The 24,668-nt window shown below is 36.5% G+C and overlaps 1 protein-coding gene across 2 annotated transcripts in view; it reads left to right on the top strand.

Annotated features, from left to right (window-relative positions):
- Positions 1-24,668, top strand: part of pcsk6 (proprotein convertase subtilisin/kexin type 6) — a 72,217-nt gene that overhangs the window by 39,437 nt on the left and 8,112 nt on the right. The window contains exons 12-20 of one of the 2 annotated variants that reach the window (XM_046858222.1): positions 1,275-1,463; positions 7,836-7,975; positions 9,860-10,033; positions 10,436-10,538; positions 11,354-11,547; positions 12,635-12,722; positions 14,346-14,449; positions 17,618-17,747; positions 22,269-22,381. In XM_046858222.1, the coding sequence (XP_046714178.1) occupies positions 1,275-1,463; positions 7,836-7,975; positions 9,860-10,033; positions 10,436-10,538; positions 11,354-11,547; positions 12,635-12,722; positions 14,346-14,449; positions 17,618-17,747; positions 22,269-22,381 (1,235 nt within the window). Of the gene's footprint in view, positions 1-1,274; positions 1,464-7,835; positions 7,976-9,859; positions 10,034-10,435; positions 10,539-11,350; positions 11,548-12,634; positions 12,723-14,345; positions 14,450-17,617; positions 17,748-22,268; positions 22,382-24,668 lie in introns of both variants that reach the window. The other variant, XM_046858221.1, reaches the window with a different exon arrangement.

Here is a 24,668-nt window from a genome sequence, read left to right as displayed (position 1 = left end):
TTCTACCATGCAATGTGTCCTGCCTGATATTAGTGCATGTAATACCAGTTTAGCACACACTTTTTAGAATTTGATTTAATTCTTTATACCCAGAATTATTGAGTAAATCTTTTAAAAGGATTCCAAACACACAAGTATTTACATTTATCTAAACAAGTAGTAAAATGAAAGGTATTTGTTTTTTATTTATTTATTTTCACAGCTCTGAGGTTACAGAGTTTTATTCCTACACTGTAGCATTTTTAGATAATTCAAATGTTTTAATGCACACTAAAGACTAGAAAACATCCTACGGTGAACACAAGACCCAGATACGAAATTAGAATATGCTTACAAATAGATCGCTTCTATGTTTCCAACGATATGACCTTTTGCTGCCATGTTGCTCGCTCATTTTACTTTTTGGCTGGCTTCCAGCATTTCTGATGGAGTTAAATGACAAGCCTGTGTTTTAAAAGGCTTAAGTACTATTACTTAATAGAGGAGTTTGTGTATTCAGAAAGCCCACTCACTGAGATCTGGGAGATGTGAACGAAGCCTGCATCTGAATTGTGTGTTGAATAAGGATCTAACATTTGATTTGACTCTGCTATTTCTCAACCCAGTCATGAAAGTGTTTATTCTAGTTTGTGATTGAAAGCCATTGAAATGATTATGTTCACAGAAAACAATAGTTTGGCCTCAAATAAGTACAAACTGACCAAATAAGTTAAGCAAAATTGAGACTTAATGAGAAGCGCAACACAACTAGGCAGAGATGCAACTAACGATTTGTTTCTAGATTTTATTTGTACTAGTTTGCTGTAGTAGGCCTAGCATAAGATGTGAAAGTTGTTTACTTTATTCTTTTTTCACTAAACCTTCAGTACAGGAAATTTTCCTTCTTTTAAATTTACAATTGCACCATGGGTTTGTTCAGCATCTAGAAAGAAACAAATCAGTGAGCATTGGATTGTTTTTGTCAAGTAGCAACATATACCTTTTTTTAAAAATGTCACTCAAATGTTACAATTTTAAATGTATGAATTTGGTATTGAAGACGGTCCTGTGAACGGCTGATATAAATTGTGGGGCTCTGGATGAGGTATATTTAGAAGTAGGACATAATATAACCCATTTTCTAAATATTACACACTTTATGAAATGTGCATTACAATGATTGTTTTGTCAAATATATGTAGAGTATGTATAAAGTAGTTTATAGGGAACAGGAAAAAGTATAGACAAAAAAGGTCTTGTAGAGTTACTGCACAATTCTTTCTGTCCCATCGCAGGTACATCCGGCCAGAGCAGAAGCTAAATGTTACCATGAGCAGCACAGGTTGCAGCAGACAACCAGACCAACATGTAGCCTTCCTGGAGCATGTAGTGGTACGGGTGCTGATTGTTCACCCACGCAGAGGAGATCTGGAGGTCAGTCTTGTCTCCCCATCAGGAACCCGCTCCCATCTTCTTGCCAGAAGGTAAGCACATAAGTCTTACATACACATTTAAGCTGCCCAATGTTTAAATTAAAGCTCAAATGTGCATGCTGGTTTATGCAGATATCTTCAGACATTTAGAGATGCTCATAAAGCCTAACAAAAAAATAAACAAAATCATACATTTTCATAGGTGAGGATGAGTTCATAAATTCAAGAAGTTTCCTTGTGGTTGAGGTGTATGCGAAAAGAAAACAGGGCAACTTCAGGCTTCAAGTCTACACAAATACTGTACATTGTCCATATTTGACCATTTGAAGGATTTTCCAGGCCACTATGCATATACTTTCTTGGATGCATTCAAACATTTAAAATCTGGAGGTTATACCCACTGAGTTTTTCCTAACAAATAAAGAGCTATTAAATACTGTGCCTGGTATGTACTACATCATTACAGACCAGCTCGAATCCTTGTTGATTCTAGCTATAGTATAAGCTACCTAGTTTTGTTCTGTGTTATTCTAGCTTTGACTTACCACCACCACCACCACCCCCATCTCCCTCCCGCTCTCTTCAGTGTCAAATGGTGAAATTTTTTTCTCTTACCTCCATTATATTCTGAGTGCCTTTACAAGCTTAAAGAGTATGATGTAGTTCCTGTCAGATGTAACTCATTTCCATGCTTTTCAACTTCCCTTCACTTCTTGCGGTTCTCTCTGGCATCGTCTCTTGGCTTGGTGTCTAATTTACTGTCACTGGATACAGCCAAGACAAAACACACACTGCTTCTTTTTTATGTGTCACTCGCTCAACAGACTATTTTGATTGTGTTGTTAGAACTTTTGTCTTCTTTTTTTTGTATATCAGGAAAAAGATGCTGGCTTCTACACTGCAATACAAGTGCATGAAGGAATGAAAAGCACTGCGGTGACTTTGTCCCTCCACTGATGATAATGACACAAGTCAGCTTTGAACGGCTACCTTAGCACCCTGCTGTTCTCATAGCTCCTTGCTGAGCTTTTTTGTTGTGACACTTCCACTCATTATTTACTGCACAGGACCACAGAGACCTGTCAGATTGCCTCCTTTGTGTGGTTAGCTCCCCTAAAGAGCTCATTTTAGCAATAACTAATGTGGCAAGGAATGACAAGCTAATGGTGCACCCTGTGTTCCGTGCGCATTTATTAGGAAACGCTTATTCGGACACTCTCTCCCCACATATGATGTGATTTTCCTATACACAGCCCAGAGCATTTTAAAGTTCTTTGCTGTTCAAAATGATTTATAGTCAAAATTAGCAAAAACATTCTCATAAACCAATTATTTTTTACCAATTCCATTATGACTACTTGTTTAAATAATAGTATCTCTCAGACTATATACAGTTTGGTCCCAAAGTCTGAGATGGCTAGTGAAAATGTTTCTATCTTGCATTCTTCTCTAATTTAATACAACCTTTTTCATTTTGAATCATATTATCGACATCTTGAATTAACAGTGGACTATTTATTTCTAATATTGACATGAATAGTGGATTCTTTGGTTTTGCCCTGACCCCCTTTTTTGTGTTAATTAAAATGTGCACTTAAGTTAATGTGGACTCCATTCTTGGATCAATTTTCAATCAAATCCATCCGAGTGCTGAACACGTGATTTAATAGAAAACATTAGACATTACGAAGACCTGGACTTCTGTAGCAAGCAGTTGGCCAGTGTCACAAATTTGCACACATTTAAATAGGAGCCTAGAAAAAGTGTGGAATCTTGAATATTTAATATTCAAGATATTGATATTGACCCCACACTGATCAGGTAATTGATATTTATATATATATATATATATATATATATATATATATATATATATATATATATATATATACATAAGAAATTAATATACTGTTACATAGCAAAACATTAGACTTATATATTCTCAACAACGTTGAACTGTAATGATTGCACATTGAGGATGGGTTCCCTTTTAAGTCTGGTTCCTCTCAAAGTTTCTTCCTCATGCCATCTCAGGCAGTTTTTTCTTGAAACAGTTGCCACTGGCTCACTCATTAGGGACGAACTTACAGTTATAAGGTAAAAACGTTTACATTCTTTTATTACCACTTTATCTGTCAAGCTGCTTTGAGACAATGTTTATATACAAATAAAAATAATTTTTATTTATTGAATATGCACAGTTAGGATGATGAGAATGACGGGTATGGGGGAGTTTTAAAAGAGCACAGTTTAAATGATTTCTGTGAGTGTCTAAATGTTTAAATCAACTGTTACGTAAATGGCACTTCCCAAACAAACAGCTGATGAGTTGCAGGAAAGCTTTGCTAAAAGCATCTTACAAAATACACTATATTTGCTAAAGTTTGCAGGCACCTGGTCATAAGTATGGTGTGTGCGTTTTGAGCATCGCATTCCACATTTTGTCTTTGCTTTTATAATTCCCTTCACTCTCGAGACATTCAGACACAAGGATTTTAGTAAAGTTACTTTTAGGTACATTTATCCCAAGGTGTTCAGTAGGGGTGAAGTCAGAGCTCTACAGCACATGGCTGTGAAAGTCAGGTGTCTCAATACTTGGTACATTGTCTGAAAGCCATCAAGTAAGAAGTGCTGATGAATCCAAATCAATGTGATTGGAGGCAAAAGACTACTGCATACAAAATAAGCATCTGATACCCCACTGCGTTGTGGAGGTGGATATGTGATGCTTCGGACCTGTTTGGATGCTGATGGTTCAGGGACTTGCATAAGGACTGAAAGCATCATTATATCATCAAGCTTATTTAAGTTCAAATCCTGCTTGGTCGTTGGGAGACCTTTATAGAAGATGATGAGTTGAACATGCTTCCCAAACAACACAGAAATTGTTGAAGACAAAATGTATGCATATATCTGCTGAAAGCATGCAGTGTAGACCGAAAAGAGAAATCCATATGAACATAATTAAAATATGAACAAGCTTTAAATGTTCTGCATGGAGAAGTGGACCAAGATGACCTGCGAATGAGGTGAAAAAATGGTTTGTAGAATAAAAAATGCAGTACTTGCTTATTTCAATGAATTATGTGAAAAATATACAAACTCTTTTTGTAATAATGACTTGTCGAGAAAGAGTATCTATTAATAATAATATTTTGTGCGTGCGTGTGTGTTAGAGAGAGCTTAAAATACACAGAAAAAAAATGAGAGAGACTTGTAAACAGCTCATTTGTAACAGCCTGGAAAGTCAGTTTTAGAAACTGTAGGCATTTTTCAAACTACTAATTAGCCCTAGTGTAAAACCAGACTTGGCTTTCTTTGATCTAAGTTCACTACAACCCCAGAAACACTAAAAATCTTTGGCTTTTTAAGTTCATGATCCTTTTGAATCTGCAGAATATTTGGTTGGAGCACTAAAATCTGAAGTTTGTTTAAGATTCATCATTGCAGCAGGTGAACGCTAGTAATTTTCACTAAGAAGCAAACCACATTAGTGTTAGTTTTGCAAAGCAGTATAATGGTCTGATTACAAAATGGAGTTATTTTTAGCTTTTCCCAGCTCACTAAACGGAGCTTGCTGGAAACAAATTACTTTTGTTCTAAGTGATTTCTCCTTTTTTTTCAGGGACAGATTCTGTGAATGCCTCAATCAGAAATGCTGATGTGCGAACAATGCAGGAACGCTAGGCAAAGCAGTTTAGAGTGAGCTCATTTTAATGTTTGAAGGCAGTTTCTAAATTCTGGGATATTTTTGGTGAAGTGTGAACTTTGTAAAAAGTGCTAGTTAAAAGTAAAAAAAAAATAATTATATATATATATATATATATATATATATATATATATATATATATATATATATATATATATATATTTTTTTTTTTTTTACAAAAAGAAGCCAGACCAACAGGTTTAAAGCTTCTCATAGACAATCCTTTCATTTTACTAGCCTTTGAATTCAAGCTAGTTTTAGTTTCAGTTTCAGGAATGAATTATGATGGATCACCTTTGATGGTGTTTTATTTAGTGACTCTTAATGAAAACTGAATGAGCATGAGCTCATAGGGTGAATAAAGGACAACTAAAAACAGCAGTGATCAATAAATAATTCAGTGGTGTGATTATAATACCCAGTGTGATGTAAACTTCCAGGGATGTAGACTTTCTAAACGATACCTGCTAGAAACTCAGCTCTGGCCTTATCATTTACCTTCTTTTTCTTATTCTTTTGGCTTCTCCCATTAAGGGTTGCCACAGTGGATCATCTGTATCCATACCCCCATGTCCTCTACATCTGCCTCTTTCAACTCAACTACCTGCATGTCTTCCCTCACCACATCCATAAACCTCCTCCTTGGTCTTCCTCTTTTCCTCCTTCCTGGTGGCTCCATCCTCAGCATTCTTCTACCGATATACACCATGTCCCTCCTCTGCACATGTCCAAACCATCTCAATCTCGCCTTCCTCACCTTGTCTCCAAAATGTCCTACATGGGCTGTCCCTGTAATAAACCCATTTCTAATCCTGTTTATCACTCCTAACAAAAACCTTAACATCTACAGCTCTGCTACCTCCAGCTCCACCTCCTGTCTTTTACTTAATGCCACTGTCTCTAAACCATATACCATCGCAGGTCTCACCACAGTCCTATAAACTTTCCCTTTTACTCTTGCAGACACTCTTCTATCACAAATCATTCCTGCCACTCTTCTCCACCGACTCCACCCTGCCTGCACTCTTTTCTTCACTTCTCTAACACACTCTCCATTACTTTGCACTGTTGACCCCAGGTACCTGAACTCCTCCACCTTCTCCACCTCTTCTCCCTGCAACTGCACCACTCCGCTGCCCTCCCTCTCATTCACACACATGTACTCTGTCTGACTCCTACTGACTTTCATTCTTCTTCTCTCCAGCGCGTACCTCCACCTCTCCATGCTCTTCACAACCTGCTCACTACTCTCACCACAAATCACAATACATCCGCAAACATCAAAGTCCATGGAGACTTCTGTCTAACCTTGTCCGTCAACCTGTCTATCATCACTGCAAACAGGAAAGGGTTTAAAACCGATCCTTGATGCAGTCCAACCTCCACCTTGAACCAGTCTGCACACTTTACTGCTGTCACACTGCCTTCATACATGTCCTGCACCTGACTTTCTCATAGAGTACCAGGCCTTGTTATTTACCTAGCTGTGAGAAATATTATTTTAGAACAGATACCACACTGGAACAGAAAATGTTTCTTTTTTTGGAAACCTGTTTTTGCCATAAGATTAGATAAACAATTGTTTAACCAACTACACTTTTAAATTGTGTCCTTAGTGTCCCCAGAAAAAAGTTATGCCTATGATGTCAAGCAATATGCCACGCAGACATGTCTATCAGCTACTAATTTTTATCCAGTCCTAATATCATTTTTAAATGGTATACACTGGTTGACAGTCTACAGGTTTAAAAATTCTTGTAAACAGCAGCTTATTGTATTGTATTGTATTGTATTGTATTGTATTGTATTGTATTAATGCGTACCATTAGGGCAATATGAGAATGTAATATTGATAGTGATAAATTCGTAGTACATGTCTTCATAATACATTTTTATAAGATGTAAATCTTTCTTTTTCCATTGGCAAAACTGAAATCAACTGATTTGATTAAGAAATAATTTTGACATTTCAAATAATTACATATTTAAAATGCATAATATGTACATTTTTAAACTGTAAATACAGATCTTCCTTCATATGCAGACATTAAATCGAAAATGTCTACTGTTGAAAATCTATAGGCATCCTCCTGGTCACACTGTATAGAATAATTGTTGTTAAAGTAAACTTACTGTATATTAAAAACACATTTGATGCTTCTACCGTCTTGTTAGAGTGAGCATATAGTGTATACCGTGCACCCATGAGATGTTACTACTCACAACCCAGTTTATGTGGGCAGTAGCCATCTGCCGCTAACAATTTTTCGGCCTGTCATGGAAGGATGATCAAATCTCAAACAGGAACATATTATATCAACCACGCGAGCCTACATTCAGTCTGCCTTTGTGCGTGCTCTTTTCTGAGTCATTCTGTTGATGATTATTTTGTTGCCATGTGCAGTAACATGTGCAGGAATTTTTGAGGAAATTATCATGATAATCAAAGAATTAGTCCAGTTGTCTGCTTATACAGTTATTCTGGCCCTTCATGCACAGTGACATCATAGTCAGTTTCAAGTCTTCTTTATGGAGCAAAAACCTCATCTGTTCTTTTACTGTAAAATCTTTTAGTAGGTCCTTGTACGTAGATGTATGATTAAAAGTCAAGAGATAATTTTCATGCAAAGATCAAATCCACAATGCATTTTTTTTCTTCATTAAACATGTTTCCTTCTATTTTCGAATGCCTCCCCTCTTTGGCTGTGTCGCAGGTTGTTTGATAACTCTAACGAGGGCTTCAGAAACTGGGAGTTCATGACTGTGCACTGCTGGGGAGAGCGAGCGGAAGGCACCTGGACCCTGGAGATATCTGACTCACCCTCACAGCTCCGCAGCAATCTTGAAGTTCTAGGTAAAGACTATAAAGATTAAGATTGTGTGGGTTTTTTTTCTTTTTCATGACTTCTCCAAATCTCTCCATTTATCCAGCGCTATGGTTGGAAGATTTTGTGCAAGTGTTTTTCCTGTCACACACATTTTGTGTCTTTGGTGCTGCATTGCTTTTTAAACTTCTAGAAGAAGAAATCAAGATAAGAATTGCTGAAGGGTCTGCACACCTTTTAAACGTTAAAACGTTTCAATATTAACTGACACCATGGAACCCCCTGATATTATTTCTTACATCGTCTTGATTTTCTTGTCTGAAAGATGCGTTGGTGCTGCCCCCTTGCTTTCTTCTTTAAGAAAATGGTGAATGTTGATTTTGGAGTTCTTTATGGTGAAGTAAAAGCTATGAATGTATGTTACCTAGCTAACATTAAACAACTATGCGGTTAGCATCAGTTAACTGTATTTCAACATTTGGCTGAACAGTAAGTTTTTTACATTTTACAAAAAGGGCTCTGATAATTAGGTCACTGATGATTAGAAGATAATCAAATGCAACAGAACCTGGAGTGTATGTGTTTTTATAGTTACCGTAATTTCCGGACTATAAGCCGCACCCACTGAATTTTACAAATATTTTTATTTGTATGTCTACAAATAAAATTTTTATTTGCATGTCTACACTGAAACTAATGAACTTTACACAGGCTTTAACGAAAGACACGTTACACACGGTGTAACGGGTGAAATATGTTGCGCTTCCTTTAGGAGCATAGCGGTATTTTGGGAATAGCCTGGCACTGCATTTTTTCCGGTATTACCGCATGTGTGCAAGACCGAGGAATATGTCCTTATTATTTTCTGATGCTCATTTCTAAGTTTCTTTGACTAACCCGTAACGCTGTTGCCAAGAAAAATAAAAAAGCACGAGTTTTGGAAACCTGTCTGTGCTTATATGATTTCTGTTGCAACTGGAGTTAGCGAGCTATCACATGACCCAGACTCAACGAATTACAACGGCTTGTATCTAAACAGTAGCCTACCAAGAAAGTCATTGTTCACGGTCTTCCTCCTTCCTTTCACAACTATTTCTCTCGGGAGTTTATTTTTTGGCATCGTCGTGCAGCTCAGAACAGAGGTGAGGTGCGTTTTTTCGTTTCTGTTCGGAAATTTCATTGGTCTAATGTTATGGGGTTCAGTTTTTTGGCTTGAAGTTTGTGAAACCAGGAAAACCCCAGGAAAACTTCATAAATAAGCCGCTTCGTTCGGGTTCAAAACGTGGGAAAAAACGTGGGCTTATAGTCCAAAAAATATGGTACCACCCACAAAAGTGCTTTGTGAAAACCCCTAGCCCTTACTAGAAACTACACCATACTAGTCTTCAGGATTGGCAGTCTATCAGTTCATTTGCAAGGATGGGATTTAGGAATATGAACTATATTTATTCCTAGTATCCTCACAGATACATGCTTCTTTCTGTCCAATCAGTTGGATGCCACTGTTATTGTTTCATGCCTGACGATCAATTGAATATCATGTGCTGAAGGCGTTTGATGTGGTTTTTTTTTATTATTTCCCTTATCAGGGCAAACATGTCACAGGTAGAAGCTTTTTCAGTGACATCACCTAAAGCACATAAGGTGGTTTGATAAATTAGGTGATTTTAGCACTGATTGAAGACTTGAACAGAAAAAAAAGAAACAACAGAAATAACAGACTATCGTGACGGCTCAAAAATGGTGATGGATCCAGGGTATAATTTGGACAGTAAACTTTATCACAGTTGTCTTTTTGTCTTTTTCTTTCTTCTGAATCCTATTTTCTCTCTCTCTCTCTCTCTCTCTCTCTCTCTCTCTCTCTCTCTCTCTCTCGTGTTCTTTCCCCCCCTCCCTCTCTCTCTCTTTCTCAGGTAAGCTAAAGGAGTGGACTTTGATTCTCTATGGCACTTCTGAGCATCCCTACCAGTCTCAGGGTTCTCAGCACTCTCGTGCTCGAATGCTGGAGATTCCTAGTGTTAAGAATCCAGAGCCTTCACCAAGCACTGCAGTCCAGCACGAAGAGGAGGAAGAGGAGGAGTACACTGGTACAAATAATGTTCCTTATGATCAGTAATTCTCACGCTTTCTCCCCAGTCATGGTAGAAACTTTTAGAAATCTAATCTGCTCTCTGAAGTATTTACTTATAAAATCTGATTGATCTCTTTTAACCAGTTAATAATAAATCAAACCTGCTTAGATGTAAAAGCATTTTTCCCCTGATCATAAAGTTAACATATACATTTGGGAAGGAGATGCTCCTTATGTTTACATGTAATCTGATGTTAGATTTTGATCAATAATACAGCTAGTGCATTAACAAAGCTACAGTCTTAATGATATCGCAAGAAATACTTCAGCAGAGAAAAATTCAAATTGGGCTGATATCTATTAATGTTTTTTTGCTTATGGACAAAATTGATGCTCTGTTCTGTGCTAATGCGTTCAGGGCCATGCCATCATGAGTGTGGTGATCAGGGTTGTGATGGTCCAGATGCTGACCACTGCCTAAACTGCATCCACTTCAGCCTGGGCAGCCTGAAGTCTGGGAGGTAAAAAAACAGCATTTAATGACTTTATTTGAGCGATGTTCAATTGTCAAAAGACACATGATTAGCTAGAGAAACTTGCCTTTTAAGTCTTATGTTTTTACAGCTTTTCATTACATTTTATAATATTAAAATTGTTGGCACATATTAAACAAAATATTCAATTTAAAGCTCTAATAATTAATTAAAAAATAATTCATCATTTTTTGACTAAATAATGCTCACAAGTTGATTCACACTTTTTTCTTTGCTCACAAAGAGCATTTTAGATGTACATCTCTTCATCTCATTTATTTTGACTTAAGCAACATGTTAAAATGTAAAACCACTTAATAGAGTTTTTTATTTTATTATATTTTATAAAATATTCACACAGTAACTAATTATATAATGAAGCTTAAGGGACTTGCTCAGGGGCTTCAAAGGTGGCAGCCTGGCAACTCCCGACATTTTGATTGGTAACCCAAAGCCTTAACCATTGAGCTACCCCCTTATTATCATATCACCTGCACACCCCATTTGACAACTATTTAATCATCCAAATATTTTGCAGCAGCAAAGTCTAAAAATTAAATGATAGAGATACAGTTTACATCAAGCATTCAAATAGGGAGATCAGCCGTTTTTAAAATAACCAGCCAATTTTCCAACAAAAACTATTCTACGGGAATGACTAAGATCCTCTAAATCACAGAAATTACTTTTTTTTTTTATGTTTGATATGATAAAGTGAATCAAGTGATAAAGTTAATTGTATATTATATGATTATTTTCCCACACATTTTGTTAACGAATTACATGTCTACACTTTAAAGAAGGTGTGTCAGCCACTGCCCATTGGGTTATTTTGAAGACACTGAAGTGCGGAGGTGCAGACGTTGTCACCGAGGCTGTGAGAAGTGCGTGGGTCGCGGCTCAAACGATTGCTGCTCCTGCCGGAGAGGACTGTACTTCTACACAGAGGAGAGTTCATGCATAGAGAACTGCCCCGTTGGATACTTCAGTGATGAGGGTGAGGGGTGGGAAATGGGAAATATGTGACGTTTTTTGTGCATGTTTTTATTCTTACTTTGCTTCTCCTCAGTGAATACAGAAAAGAGTACACATCTAATGTGAGCTACATCAGCCAGTGTTGCTGCCAGAGGTTTAGACCTCTGTGTCCTTATATGTAGTAAATTGCATTGCCTTTGCTGCTGTGTCTATATTTTATTGTTTCCCTAATTCTGCACAAACAGAAGTCTGGCATTGCCTTTGTGACATCTATGTTTTTTCTGAACAGACAAATGATAAAAGCAACAGGATTCGTGGAAAGCACAGCATTTCTCTCTGTATGTCAGTATGATAAGGTGCACGTTTTCCTTTTCCAGGATTCCTCCTTTACAAACATAGTTCCAAGAAGAGCTTGTAACACTGGCGCACAGATTTAGGCCCCAAGACTGATATTTATTATCTGATTCTTAATCCATCAAACGCTGCCGCAGCGAATGCACACCATCTGTGTCAAATTGAGCTTAACTGAACTGGCTGTGGATACTGAGCGAATAAGCATTTTGCAAACTTACACAGATACCAACCACTCACAGACACAAACATGCACACAAACACACAAATGCACACACACATAGACGGTCATAGACATCTGGGGAATTTTGGCTCGTTCTGTGCCATTTTGATTACACGCTTGTGATGGAGGTGGCCTTCATGCCACTACAAATCAGCATGTTGACTGGACATCTCATGGCACTCATGTGCTCTGACGCAAAGAGGCAGAGAAAAGCCTGACTTGCATTATCAGTGTTTGGACATGTTTTCCTCAGCTGCTATCCACTCACTCTTTCTCTCTCACACACACACACACACACACACACACAGAGGATGCTGCTAGGGTGAGTTTTTCAGAGAATGCTTGGATGGGTTTAATTTGCACTTCTGGTAAACTTTATTGCATCCAGATTCCCATGTGTTTAATCTACAGCGTGAAATGCAAGATGATGTGAATAGCTGGCTGAATTTCTTCCTCTATTTTCCCCTATCTCTGTTTCACTTTTTCTTTCTCTTTCTTTTTATGTCATTCCTTCTGTCCCGTTCCGACACTCCAGTTCAGAGACATTGTCTGAAGTGTCACGAGAACTGTGTGAAGTGCCTGCAGGATTCTGACAGATGTACAGCATGCAAAAAAGGCTTTAGGTAAGACAAATCAAGGACAAACAAACATTGTTCTTGTAAACATAACTTATCGTATTATTTTTTGGTGATGTCACAAGCTTCAACGCTTTTAAATGAAAACTTTCTACCAGAAAGCCTGGTTATTTCATTATTGTGCAAGTGATTCAGAACTAGTGTGATCTGAGCACAGGACAGTCTTTTTATATAATATAATTCTGAAATAGATTATGGGTTATGAAAAATAAATAGTTTTCTTTCTGTTTGTGGGACATCTTATATTCTTATACTCAGCTGAGGGTAGTGACTGAAAGAATAAGGCCACAAGCAGAAGTGGCAGTTTCTGAGGCAGGGTTTCTAGGCCCACTTTATGTTATAAGGTAATGACCTTGGCAAATCGAGAGAGCCACAGCATGCAGTCGTTGTTTCACTAAATCGTGCTGCATTTTGTTTTGGGCACCTGAAAAAATTGTCCCCCAATGGTAGAGCTATAGCAGGCAAAGAGACCCCAGGCAAACCCAGGACTTAATAGAGAGATTGGATTTCACAGCTGCCTTGTGAACATCTGGGGATCTGTAGCTGGGGATAAAGTCTGGATGAACATTCTCAGGCTGTTACTACTGCAAACCCTGACCAGCAAAAGGAAGGAAAATAATAGGAAATAAACTACTTTTGATTAAGTATGAACATTGTGTTCAAATTAAAATTTTATATAAAGAATGTTATATAAGTTCCCATTGTTCACTTGAAATTGTCCTATTTTGCATGTATATGTTTTTTTTTTTTTTTTTGCAAGAGTGTCGCATTGTATTTCTGCCTATGTTTTTTACGCCTTAGATCCTATAATTTCTTTTCCCTTAAAAGTGCACATCTCCATATCACTGTAGACAGACTTAATATTTCCTTGTTTTCATGTGAGAGCTTGCTCTACTTTTGTAATTTTATTGTATCTTTTTAGTGCTTAGTCCAAAAGATTATTTTTGATTGACAATAAAAGGGCATTTTGGAGAAAAGATTGTAGCCACATGTCTCGACTGATTTTGATTTTGGCAGATTTGTGCTCTGTGAAAAATTCCAGTCTAAGCATGAATAAATTGCGTAGAAGTAAAGTGCAGTCTGTGTTATTTTTCAGTCTAGAGTACATGTGGTCATCTTTATACAGTATGTGCTTTCTGTTCTGTGGTTTACACTTCCTGAAGCTTTATACTTAAAAAATAATTCTTTATTCCCCTTATTCAGAGCAAATCTTCACATGCCTGGAGTCTTGAGATGGCAGGGACCCTATAGCACTTTATCTGCCTCGTTCAAAAGTTCCAGTTTGCACCATTGAAGTAGTTTGTGGGGCTTTTGGAACTCTTTGAGCTTTAGATCCAAGACTCTGTACGCTGAGTTCGAGAGAAAGCGAACATGAAAGTGTGTTTACCTTCTCATTTTCAACCACTAACCCCCATAACCTTGGCTTCACAACAGAATGCTGCAATCTTTGTGCTAAAGCTTAAACCACTCAAAGAACAGCATGCAACGGACACTGAATAAAACGAAAACATTGACAACCCAAATTGAAAGCGACCTTCTGTCTTCATCTCTCTGTCTCTTGTGCATATGTAAAAATAATCACGTCTTCTTTCTCCTCTGTTCTTTCTGTAGTTTAGCAGGAATGACTTGTGTTCCTGAGTGCACAAATGGAACCTTCTTTAACCTGGAGGAGATGAAGTGCAGCCCCTGCCACGTCTCCTGCTCCACCTGCACAGGTCCTATTCTGTTTTATTTTGGCTCAGCGATCTGTAAAAAATATTACAAGACTGTCTGTGTCTGTGTAAGTCTGTGCATCTCTATACAGTATATGGTATATGGTTATATAATATTTTGTATAACCACATGGTCTGGAGTGGGTTATTCAACTTGTACCACATATAATCATTATATGCCATGACTATTAGGGTTAATTTTGATAATGTATGACATGTCATGCGGTTTAATGGTTAGATTACGTTTATTGTTGTGGTGTATCTATAAGAAATGTTCCTGTTGTTACTAAGGTTATAGCAGTGATAAACCAGTCCACAAGCATCTCCTTCTCTCTCTCTCTCTCTCTCTCTCTCTCTCTCTCTCTCTCTCTCTCTCTCTCTCTCTCTCTCTCTCTCTCTCTCTCTCTTGAAATGCAAGAGAGAGAGAGAAATGCAAGACATAAAATTGCTTGTCGTTTTTTATTAACACAGTTTATTATTATTAACATTCGTTAATTATAAAAAAAATTATAATAAAACAATTTAAAATAAAATGGTCCCTTCTTGGTTAAATAATACAGTGGAACCTCGGAGCTCGCGAGGGTTAGGGACCAAGACCAGTCGCGAGTTCCAAATTTTCGCGACCTTTTGATACGCCCCTTCCAGTAAAAACCCAAAGAACACTATACAAAATCGATTTAAATGAGTAAATAACACTATTTCACTTCATAACACTTAATTATTAGACTATTTTAACAATACTTTATGTAAATTAACAGCAATTACAATGCTTAATTAAAAAAAATAAAGTACAGGTACAGTAAAGTAAAGTATGCAGTAGAGAAGTACAGAAAATACAGTACAATACAGTACAGAAAATACAGTAATGGGTACTCACTTTATATAGTATGCTGAAGTGTGTTTTAATGAGATAAACCTTGATTAGAAATGTTAAAACTAGCGTTTTGAGCAGCTCGCGGTTGCTCACAAGCCGATCTGAATGAGAGTCGCCGGTCGGAATGAAAGTCGCGAGCATGCGAGGTTCCACTGTACTGTATATGCAATAATATTATACAATATTTTGTAAAAAAAAAATATATATATATATATATATATATATATATATATATATATATATATATATATATATATAAAAATAAAATAAAATCAACTGATGCAGTAAATTGAGCAAATAATTAAATTGCCACAAAATTTATAAAATATATTTTAATTAATGAAAAAATGTAATTAAATAATATACATCTGTTAGACCCTATTTTAGTAATACAGGTGTATATAAGTGTGTGTGCTTGTGTGTGTGTTTTACTTTGAATATTTAATTTTCTAAAGATATGTGATCTAGTAAGTGTTCTACTTATTTTAGCATACTTTACCAAATGTCTTCGTTCCTTCCATCCTTCATTCATTCACTCCCTTAATATGTGGAACAAAACTGTGTTTAAAGTGCGGAGAAAAAATATTAGCTTGCAGTCCGCCACTTAATACGTTGCTGAGGGATTTTTTTAACTATGTTCTGCACGTAAAAAGGATTACATTTGGTACACATGTGCACCGAACCCAAAACTCTGTCTCTGGAAAATTCGGTACGAATATGTGTACCGTTACACTGCTAATCAATATTGTGTTTTTATTATTAATATTATTAGTTCTTTATATTTCTATATATATATATATGTACTCATTATGTACTTATTAATACTTTTTTATTATTAATGTTAAATATTGACAATTGTCCATTATTTTGCTACAGTTGTATAAGTGCATTTTATTTATTAATAGATTCTGAGAATCCATGACATGAAAGCTCTTGGTGTCAAAAAACAGTAATACGTGGACAATAGTTACCCTATGAGTTTAATTTCTTGCCAGTAAATTCCAAGTCTAAATAAACAAACCTTATGCCCATATTGTCTACCACATAACTTTACATAAAGTATGTGGCGCTTGACTTGTACCTACTTTATGGTGCTGATGAAAATTATGTTTGTTCATCTTGAACATGTTAAACAGGCAGCTGCAGTAATGTGTGTTATATTAAGCATGGTAATTGGCCTAGAACTGACTGCACAAAACAAGCTGAACCTAGCTGTGGTAAACTCTTTTTCACCAAGCCTAATGATGTACAAAGTGCCACTGCAATGTCTTGTGTGAGAAACATATTCACAAAATACGTGATCAACATCTGCCAAACAGCACTCTGCATGTCGAGAAGGAGCAGTCACACTTTACAGACGTGCCGACTACCTAACTTGTTAGTGAGCTTGTTAGGAAAGGGTATCTTGCCTTGCCTTTGTTGCATGGCAACTGAGCTTTCTTTATTTGGCTGGAACATGTGGCGTGGAGCTGATTTAGAATAAATCACATATTTATATAAAGAAATGTTTTGATGAAAATATGCCACATAATGAATAGAAATGGATGTCGTGACTTGAAGGTGCTACAGAACAGATTGGAATATTTTTGAAAAAAGAGAGAGCGTGAAAGATGTGGCATAGGCCCAAATTCCAAACCCAAGGACATGAAATTACTGCCCCTTATCCACCACAGTGAAAATGTAGTTTCTGTAATAATACTGAACTCATTGTAAAAGGCTGCTCTCAAACAAAGAGCGTTAATTACATCTGGCTGTGACACATAGACACCACTTTAAATCATTAAGCACTTCTGGGCTCACGAGACAGACAGACATAAGGCATTTTGCCCTGTGAGTGCATGTATTACACATGGCTGATGTAATTTACCTGCAGCAGTGAGGGGAATACATAGAAGTAGACTAAACCACCTTAGGGGAGTGTTTGTGTGTGTCTGTTTATACCCCTTTTGATATGTTATTCTGACTGTACAGCTTAATTAGTTTGGTCAAAGCTCTATCTCACATCATTGGCTAGAAGTGCAGGCTTTATATTGGATGAATACAATGAATATATTGGATGTGTATGTGTGTTTTTGTGACCACGTGTCATTTGGAAAGAAGTTTTACTCCTGTGATTAAAGGGCTTTATGGCTTGAGAAATAAAGTGACTAGCTAATTCAGCTCTAAGCTTTTAACTGAATTAGACCCTACCTCTGCAGAATAATGCTCTCTGTAAAAAACTGAAGACTTAATAATGAAGTAAACATTCTATTGTTGTCAGAATGTTATTGACCCATCCTGTGTATTCTTTAACCTAGGGCCAGGCATGGAGGAGTGTCTCCACTGCTCGCAACACTTCCTACAGGAGGAGTGGCGATGTGTGCGGAAATGCAGCCCTGGGCACTACGAAGGGGAGAGCATAGGATTCCCACAGAGGATGTGCCGCAAGTCAGTGTCAATTACTGATCTTATATATAAAACATGTAATAATTGCTAATTGGGTGAAATTGTAACCTGAAACTGTCATCAGTAGATGATATAATGGATATTGGTTGATAAACTTATTTTTTTGCTTTTTTTGCTAGTTTCATCCTTATCAGTTTTTAGTGTTTAATAATCTGAGAAATTAGAAACTAGTATATGCAATAGATCCACAGTCTAAAGGGTGATAGCACTACCTTTCTGAGTTGTTTTTGTTGTTGTTGTTGTAAAAGCTTGATAATGCAGTACAAGTGTGTGTCACCTGTAAAGGAAGATGAATAAGAGAAGTGGAATGCAAGAAAAAAAAATAATTCAGGGAAACTGCATGTGCATTTAAATGTTTGCTCTGATAGTTTTATTTACAGACAAGGTTAGGTATATGAATGTATTATATATATATATATATATATATATATATATATATATATATATATATATATATATATATATATATATATATATTGTATACAGTATTTATATCATGTAGATTTTGAAAAATATATTTTATTGTTTATTTGATAGTATTTATAGCACTTACATCATTAGGAGATATGCTAAGTCAATAACGAACACAGTAACAGCTTACACACAGATTCATGGTACGAACGGTTATTCAGAATGAAACTTGTTAGTAAATTGGGGAGCATCTGTATATATTATATATATATGTGTGTGTGTATTATACAGTGCCCTCCACAATTATTGGCACCCCTGTTTAAGATGTAGTCGTGGAAAATTCTCCTTTTTTTAAAAACAACATAGAACCCAAATGCAAAAAAAGAGAAAAATCCAACCTTTCATTTAAGTACATAACTTTGGTGGTAAAAAAAATCATACATTTAGAAAAAAAAAAAAACTTGAAATCATGTGTCCCACAATTATTGGCACCCCTAACAATTCCTTTGAAAAATTTAATTGTTTTTTTTTTTTTTTTATATATTTTTCTGTAGTTGCTAAGGTTGGTCAGGGTATCTAGGGACTTTCAATTAGTAATTCATGATTTCCTGTTTCCCTGGGGTATAAATATGACGTGACACAGAGGCCTAATTCTCTTACCCATTTGTCAACATGGCAAAGACAAGAGAACACACAATTCAAGTAAGGCAGATGTGTGTCGACCTTCATAAGTCAGGCAATGGCTACAAGAAAATAGCCACTCGCCTTAACTTGCCGGTATCTACAGTCAGAGGAATCATTAAGAAGTTTAAAACAACTGGAACAGTGACAAACAAGGCTGGAAGAGGTCCCAAGTTTATCTTGCCACAACGCACAGTGAGGAGGATGGTAAGAGAAGTAAAAATTTCCCAAGCTCACCGTCACAGAATTGCATCAAAGAGTGGCATCTTGGGGTCACAGAGTCTCCAAAACAACCATCAGACGCTCTCTACATGCCAACAAGCTGTTTGGGAGGCATGCAAGGAAAAAGCCTTTTCTCACTAACACTCACAAACGTAAACTTCTGGAGTTTGCTAAGCGGTACTGGGACTTCAACTGGGATCGTGTGCTTTGGTCAGATGAGACTAAGATTGAGCTTTTTGGCAACAAACACTCTAAGTGGGTCTGGCGTAAAACAAAAGATGAGTATGCCGAAAAGCACCTCATGCCCACCGTGAAGTATGGTGGAGGATCTGTGATGCTGTGGGCCTGTTTCTCTTCCAAAGGCCCTGGGAACCTTGTTAGGGTGCATGGCATTATGAACGCTTTGAAGTACCAGGATATTTTAAATAAAACCTGATGGCCTCTGCCAGAAAGCTGAAGATGGGTCGTCATTGGGTCTTTCAGCAGGATAATGATCCAAAACATGTGGCAAAATCTACACAAAAGTGGTTCAGCAGTCACAAACTCAAGGTCCTCCCATGGCCATCTCAGTCCCCAGACCTCAACCCAATCGAAAACCTGTGGGGCGAGCTAAAGAGAAGAGTGCATAAGAGAGGACCCAGGACACTGGATGATCTAGAAAGATTGTGCAAAGAAGAATGGTCAAAATCCTCTCTGTGTTCTCCAATCTTGTGAAATGTTATAGGAGGAGATTAAGTGCTGTCTTGTTGGCAAAAGGAGGTTGTACAAAGTATTAACATCAGGGTGCCAATAATTGTGGCACACATGATTTCAAGTTTTTTTTTTTCTAAATGTGTGATTTTTTTTACCACCAAAGTAATGTACTTAAATAAAAGGTTGGATTTTTCTCTTTTTTTGCATTTGGGTTCTATGTTGTTTTAAAAAAAAGGAGAATTTTTTGAAGTCCACGACCACATCTTAAACAGGGGTGCCAATAATTGTGGAGGGCACTGTATATATTTAAAAAACATATGTGTATGTGTAATATATATATATATATATATATATATATATATATATATATATATATATATATATATATATATATGACTTATCTTATCTTTACATTTGCAGTACGGGACACATGTTTTTCTTTGATAATTTATTTTAAATCCCATTGCACCTCAATGCCACACAGACAGTAACCCAAATGCAGTGAGGGAGTAATGCATACTACTGTGCCAGTGTGCCACCCCTTTTTTTTTCCAACCCAAACAGTGAATTAGGAAGTTCTGCACAGTAGCAGTAAACTCCTGGCTCACCTTCTTCAGAAAGGTTGAATTTACAGCACTCATCACTTTTTAGATGTCGGTAATGGTTCACTATACGGTCAGACAGAACTGAAGCTTCCCTGCCCCTCTGGCTTATAAATCTGGAGGGTTTTGCTTTATGTGAGATGTTCAAAGCAAATAGAGACTTTCAAAGAAGGTCATGGATGGTGAATGAATTTTCTTCTGAAGGAATGAAGAGGTCTTCTATGTGTGTATGTGAGGAGGAGAAAGAGAGAGAGAGAGAGAGAGAGAGAGAGAGAGAGAGAGAAATAGAGGTTCAACCATACAGAAGAACTAAGGGAGATAAGACCAGATGACCATAAAAAAAGCAAAGTTTGACCCTGTGGAAAAGTATACAGAATAAAGGGCATAAGTTAAAATCATGTACCACTGCAGTAGTGGTTTAAAGGTGTGACTGTTTCCCAAGGTCACAAGAAAAAAGCATTTGTTAATGTATATGCCAAAGTAGTTTGTAGGAGGTTTTATTTCCTCCTGCTGCTTTACTGATCAATATGAAATATGAGGCTCTCTAGAGACCCTGCAAATGAAGCTGAAACATTAATGGAACATGAAACAATGACATGGCCTGTCCTATACAGAAATCTGATATATAGCAATATATGCAAAGCTCAAATATTGCATACATGTTTGTTTGGATTTAACATTCATAGAAATGTCAGATACTTGTACATATCTGCCACATATATTTCAAAATTTTTATATATGTAACATATATTTTCCCAAATACACATATATGTGTATAGAATACATGTTTATATATATAGGCAAGAGTTATTGGTCATTTATCTCTTTCATACAACTGAGCAGCTATGAGGTTAAGGGCCTTGCTCAGGGGCCCAGAAGCAGCAGCTTGGTGTGGATGGGACTTGAACTCATGATCTTTGGGGGAAATAAGGAAAAAAAACATTTATAATTTAGAAGCGTGTCAAGCACCTTCTGCTATTTGCGCTGGATCTCCGCAATGGTTTTAAAACTGCAACCTTTAAGCCAGATTTCAACTTCGGGAAGAGGGCAAAGTCCGCAGGAGCCAAACCTGTGAGTAGGGTTGGTGTGGAAGTAAGATCATGTTGTTTTCGGTGGGAAACTCATGTGTGAGGAGAATTCGGTGACAGCTGTACACAGGACGATGTATTTTGGCACACTGACTAATGAAGGTTGGTGCTCCCTATGACTGTGTGTGCAGCCTTGTGCTGCTATCTGTTGGCGTGTTACAAATCTAGTCTCGAAATCTTTCTATCTATCTATTTATTTTTCCCGTCTGCATCTTTAAAATCTAGTCTTGATCAATTTGCACATAATCTCTACAGAACTACACCTTGAGACCACCTACAGAATGTTTAAATGGAATCATCAGTACAAAACAATACAATGTTCCTGTTGGCAATAAATAACATGTTTGAATAGTGTCATCTGGCTGGTACTGGTGATCATACTTGAAATATTTTAGTTTTTTATTAAATAATAAAGTATAAAGTATTCTATTAAATAACGATTGTGCGCACCAACTTTACATCTTTCACTGCCAAATTCAGCTCGACATTTTCAATCCCTTAAACTCTCATCATATAATTTCCCTCTTTTCTGGCTTTATATCTGAGTGTGCAAGACTGTGTGCATCATACCAATTGCTAAGAATCAGTGGAGCAGCCAGAAGGGTTCGGTGTGCCAACCTCGGCCAACCGATGCCCTCATACATATTAATACCATGATGCGCCAAGTTTCTTGAGTTTCTAGCTTCATTCATACATTGAAAACAGGAAGTTAAAGATTTCTTACTTTAATAATATTAAAAAAAAACATGACTCATGGTTAGTGTGCATCTTATTCGTTTTTGTGTTTTGTATGTTGTATATTACAGATGTGAGGAGAATTGTCTAAGCTGCAGTGGGCCTGGAACAAGCTGTACTCAATGCAGAGATGGATACAACCTTGTCAGCAGTACCTGCATAATCAGTGCCACCTGTAACAATTGTAAGCAAAGAATATTTAAGATATCAAGCACATTGCATTGGTTTATATGTTCCACTTCCACTGTATGACCCTGCCTATGGCACACCTTGCTTCTGTAAAAAAAAAAAAATAAAATAAAATAAAAGATAGATAGATAGATAGATAGATAGATAGATAGATAGATAGATAGATAGATAGATAGATAGATAGATAGATAGATAGATAGATAGATAGATAGATAGATAGTTCGTTCACTGGTAATTAATAGTTTATAATACATTTTTTATAAATACTTTTTTTTTCACATATAAGTTTTCTTTTTATTCCTCCTGTGCCATAAGGCACATTGGATGGCAAGGGTCTGATGGCTGTTTCTGTAGCAGTTTTTGTTATGGGGTCGGGTTGCTAGCACAACACCCACCATCCTCTTTTCACAGCCAGAGCCCCTGGAGCAAATAAAGACAAAATTATTTTATAAGGGCCCAACAGTCTCATCTTGCTAGTCATGGAGCTTGAACTCCCCCATCTTTAACCACTGAGTCACAACTACTATATCACTGTGTTACTGTATTGAGCCCATCAGGCCTAACATGATATCAGTCTATTAGTGTATCCCTGTAAATAACTAATTATATAACAATTAATATTTCATATAATTTCATTTCATTTTATTTATTTGACAGGGACAATGCAAACATACATAGTGTCAGAGCAAGCTTGTCACTGAAATGCTGCATAAAAAGTTTATAGCAAATGCTAATTTTCAACTCCTGTCCCTGGTTGGGCTCTAAACACAATACAATTTACATACTAAACTACTTCAATTTAAACAAATAACATGATATGGACAATTCCTGTCCCTAGTCATACACAATAAAATTTACCCGTAAAGTTTACATACACACATATATCATATACCATATCATATAAAAGTTTATAGCAAATGCTAATTTTTAACTCCTGTCCTGCAGGGGCAAGTCATTTATAAAAAGACTAAACAGCATGGGGGCAAGTATAGAACCCTGTGGAATGCCCATTTTTATGTTTGAGAGTGTGGATTTGATCAACTTTAACACACTGTACTCTAGACTGGAGGTAAAATGTAAACCACAACACTGCCTCATTTGAAAAATTTAAATTTACATTTTAGATAAAAGCAAACTATGATTGACCATATCAAATGCTTTTTTAAGGTCAATAAATACATCCCCCACCACATTACCCTTGTCCAGGGACATCCTTATACTTTTTAAGAAAACAACTGTTCATCCTAAAAATGTCATCAGACTTAGAATTTGGAAGTTTATTAATTATTTCTGCAACTTTTATATCCGACACCTCTTTAATATAAAAGGAATCTGTTGAGGTTGCTCTCAGTGGATAATTGAGAGGATTGACAAGCTGGAATTCTTTTGTTAGTTCTTCAACAGATTGTAAAAAATATGAATTAAATTCATCAGCCATAATGGCACAATCGGTTATACTATTTCCATTAATGTTAAGTTCTTTAATCTTTTTGTGTTTATTTGATTTATTAGTCAGATTATTTAAATGCCTCCAAAGTGACTTATTGTTGCCTTTAGCACTATCAATTAAATGAGTGTAATATGTCACTTTTGCTTTTCGCAGCTCAGATACAACCTTGTTCCTAAAACTTCTGTAAGTCAGAAGATCGGTATTAAGTTTAGATCTTAAAGATGTTTTCAGAGCGAAATCTCGTTTTTTCATAAGGTTACGTATTTCATTATTTATCCAGGGCACCGTGAAAACTTTTTGTTTAGGTTTTATTTGCTTTGTAAATTTTTCAATTAGATTTGTAATAGATGTGGTCATAGAATTACAACACTCCTCTACATCATCTAGTGTCATAATTAGTTCCCAGTTTATATTTTTAAGCTCTCTTTGAAATTGCATAATTCTACTTTTAGGAATAATAAACTGTATTTTTTCATGAACAGGTTTACCAAAGTACTGCAGGCACTTCTTCGTCAGTTTCCTAACAGCCAAAGTCATGTTGTGGTCCGAGAGTCCAGTAATCAAATTATAAATCTTCATTATTCGTTCAGGTCTATTTGTAAATGCTAAATCAATGAGGGTCTTGGTGTGCCTTGTTATTCTTGTGGGTCCTACAATTATTTATCGATAGTTGTATTTTGTCATAAGTGCTTTGAGTTTATGTTTACAGTTTTTATCAGACCAGTTAATATTATAGTCACCATACCATACTGTCTCTCTATAAAAGTCCAGTTGTTTAACTATAACCTTTAATTCATCATAAAACTTAACATTATGAGAAGGTGGATTATAG

The sequence above is a fragment of the Silurus meridionalis genome, chromosome 9 (genome assembly GCF_014805685.1).
Source record: "Silurus meridionalis isolate SWU-2019-XX chromosome 9, ASM1480568v1, whole genome shotgun sequence".
Taxonomy (NCBI): Eukaryota; Metazoa; Chordata; class Actinopteri; order Siluriformes; family Siluridae; genus Silurus; species Silurus meridionalis.
This window is presented reverse-complemented; position numbering and strand designations above follow the sequence as displayed.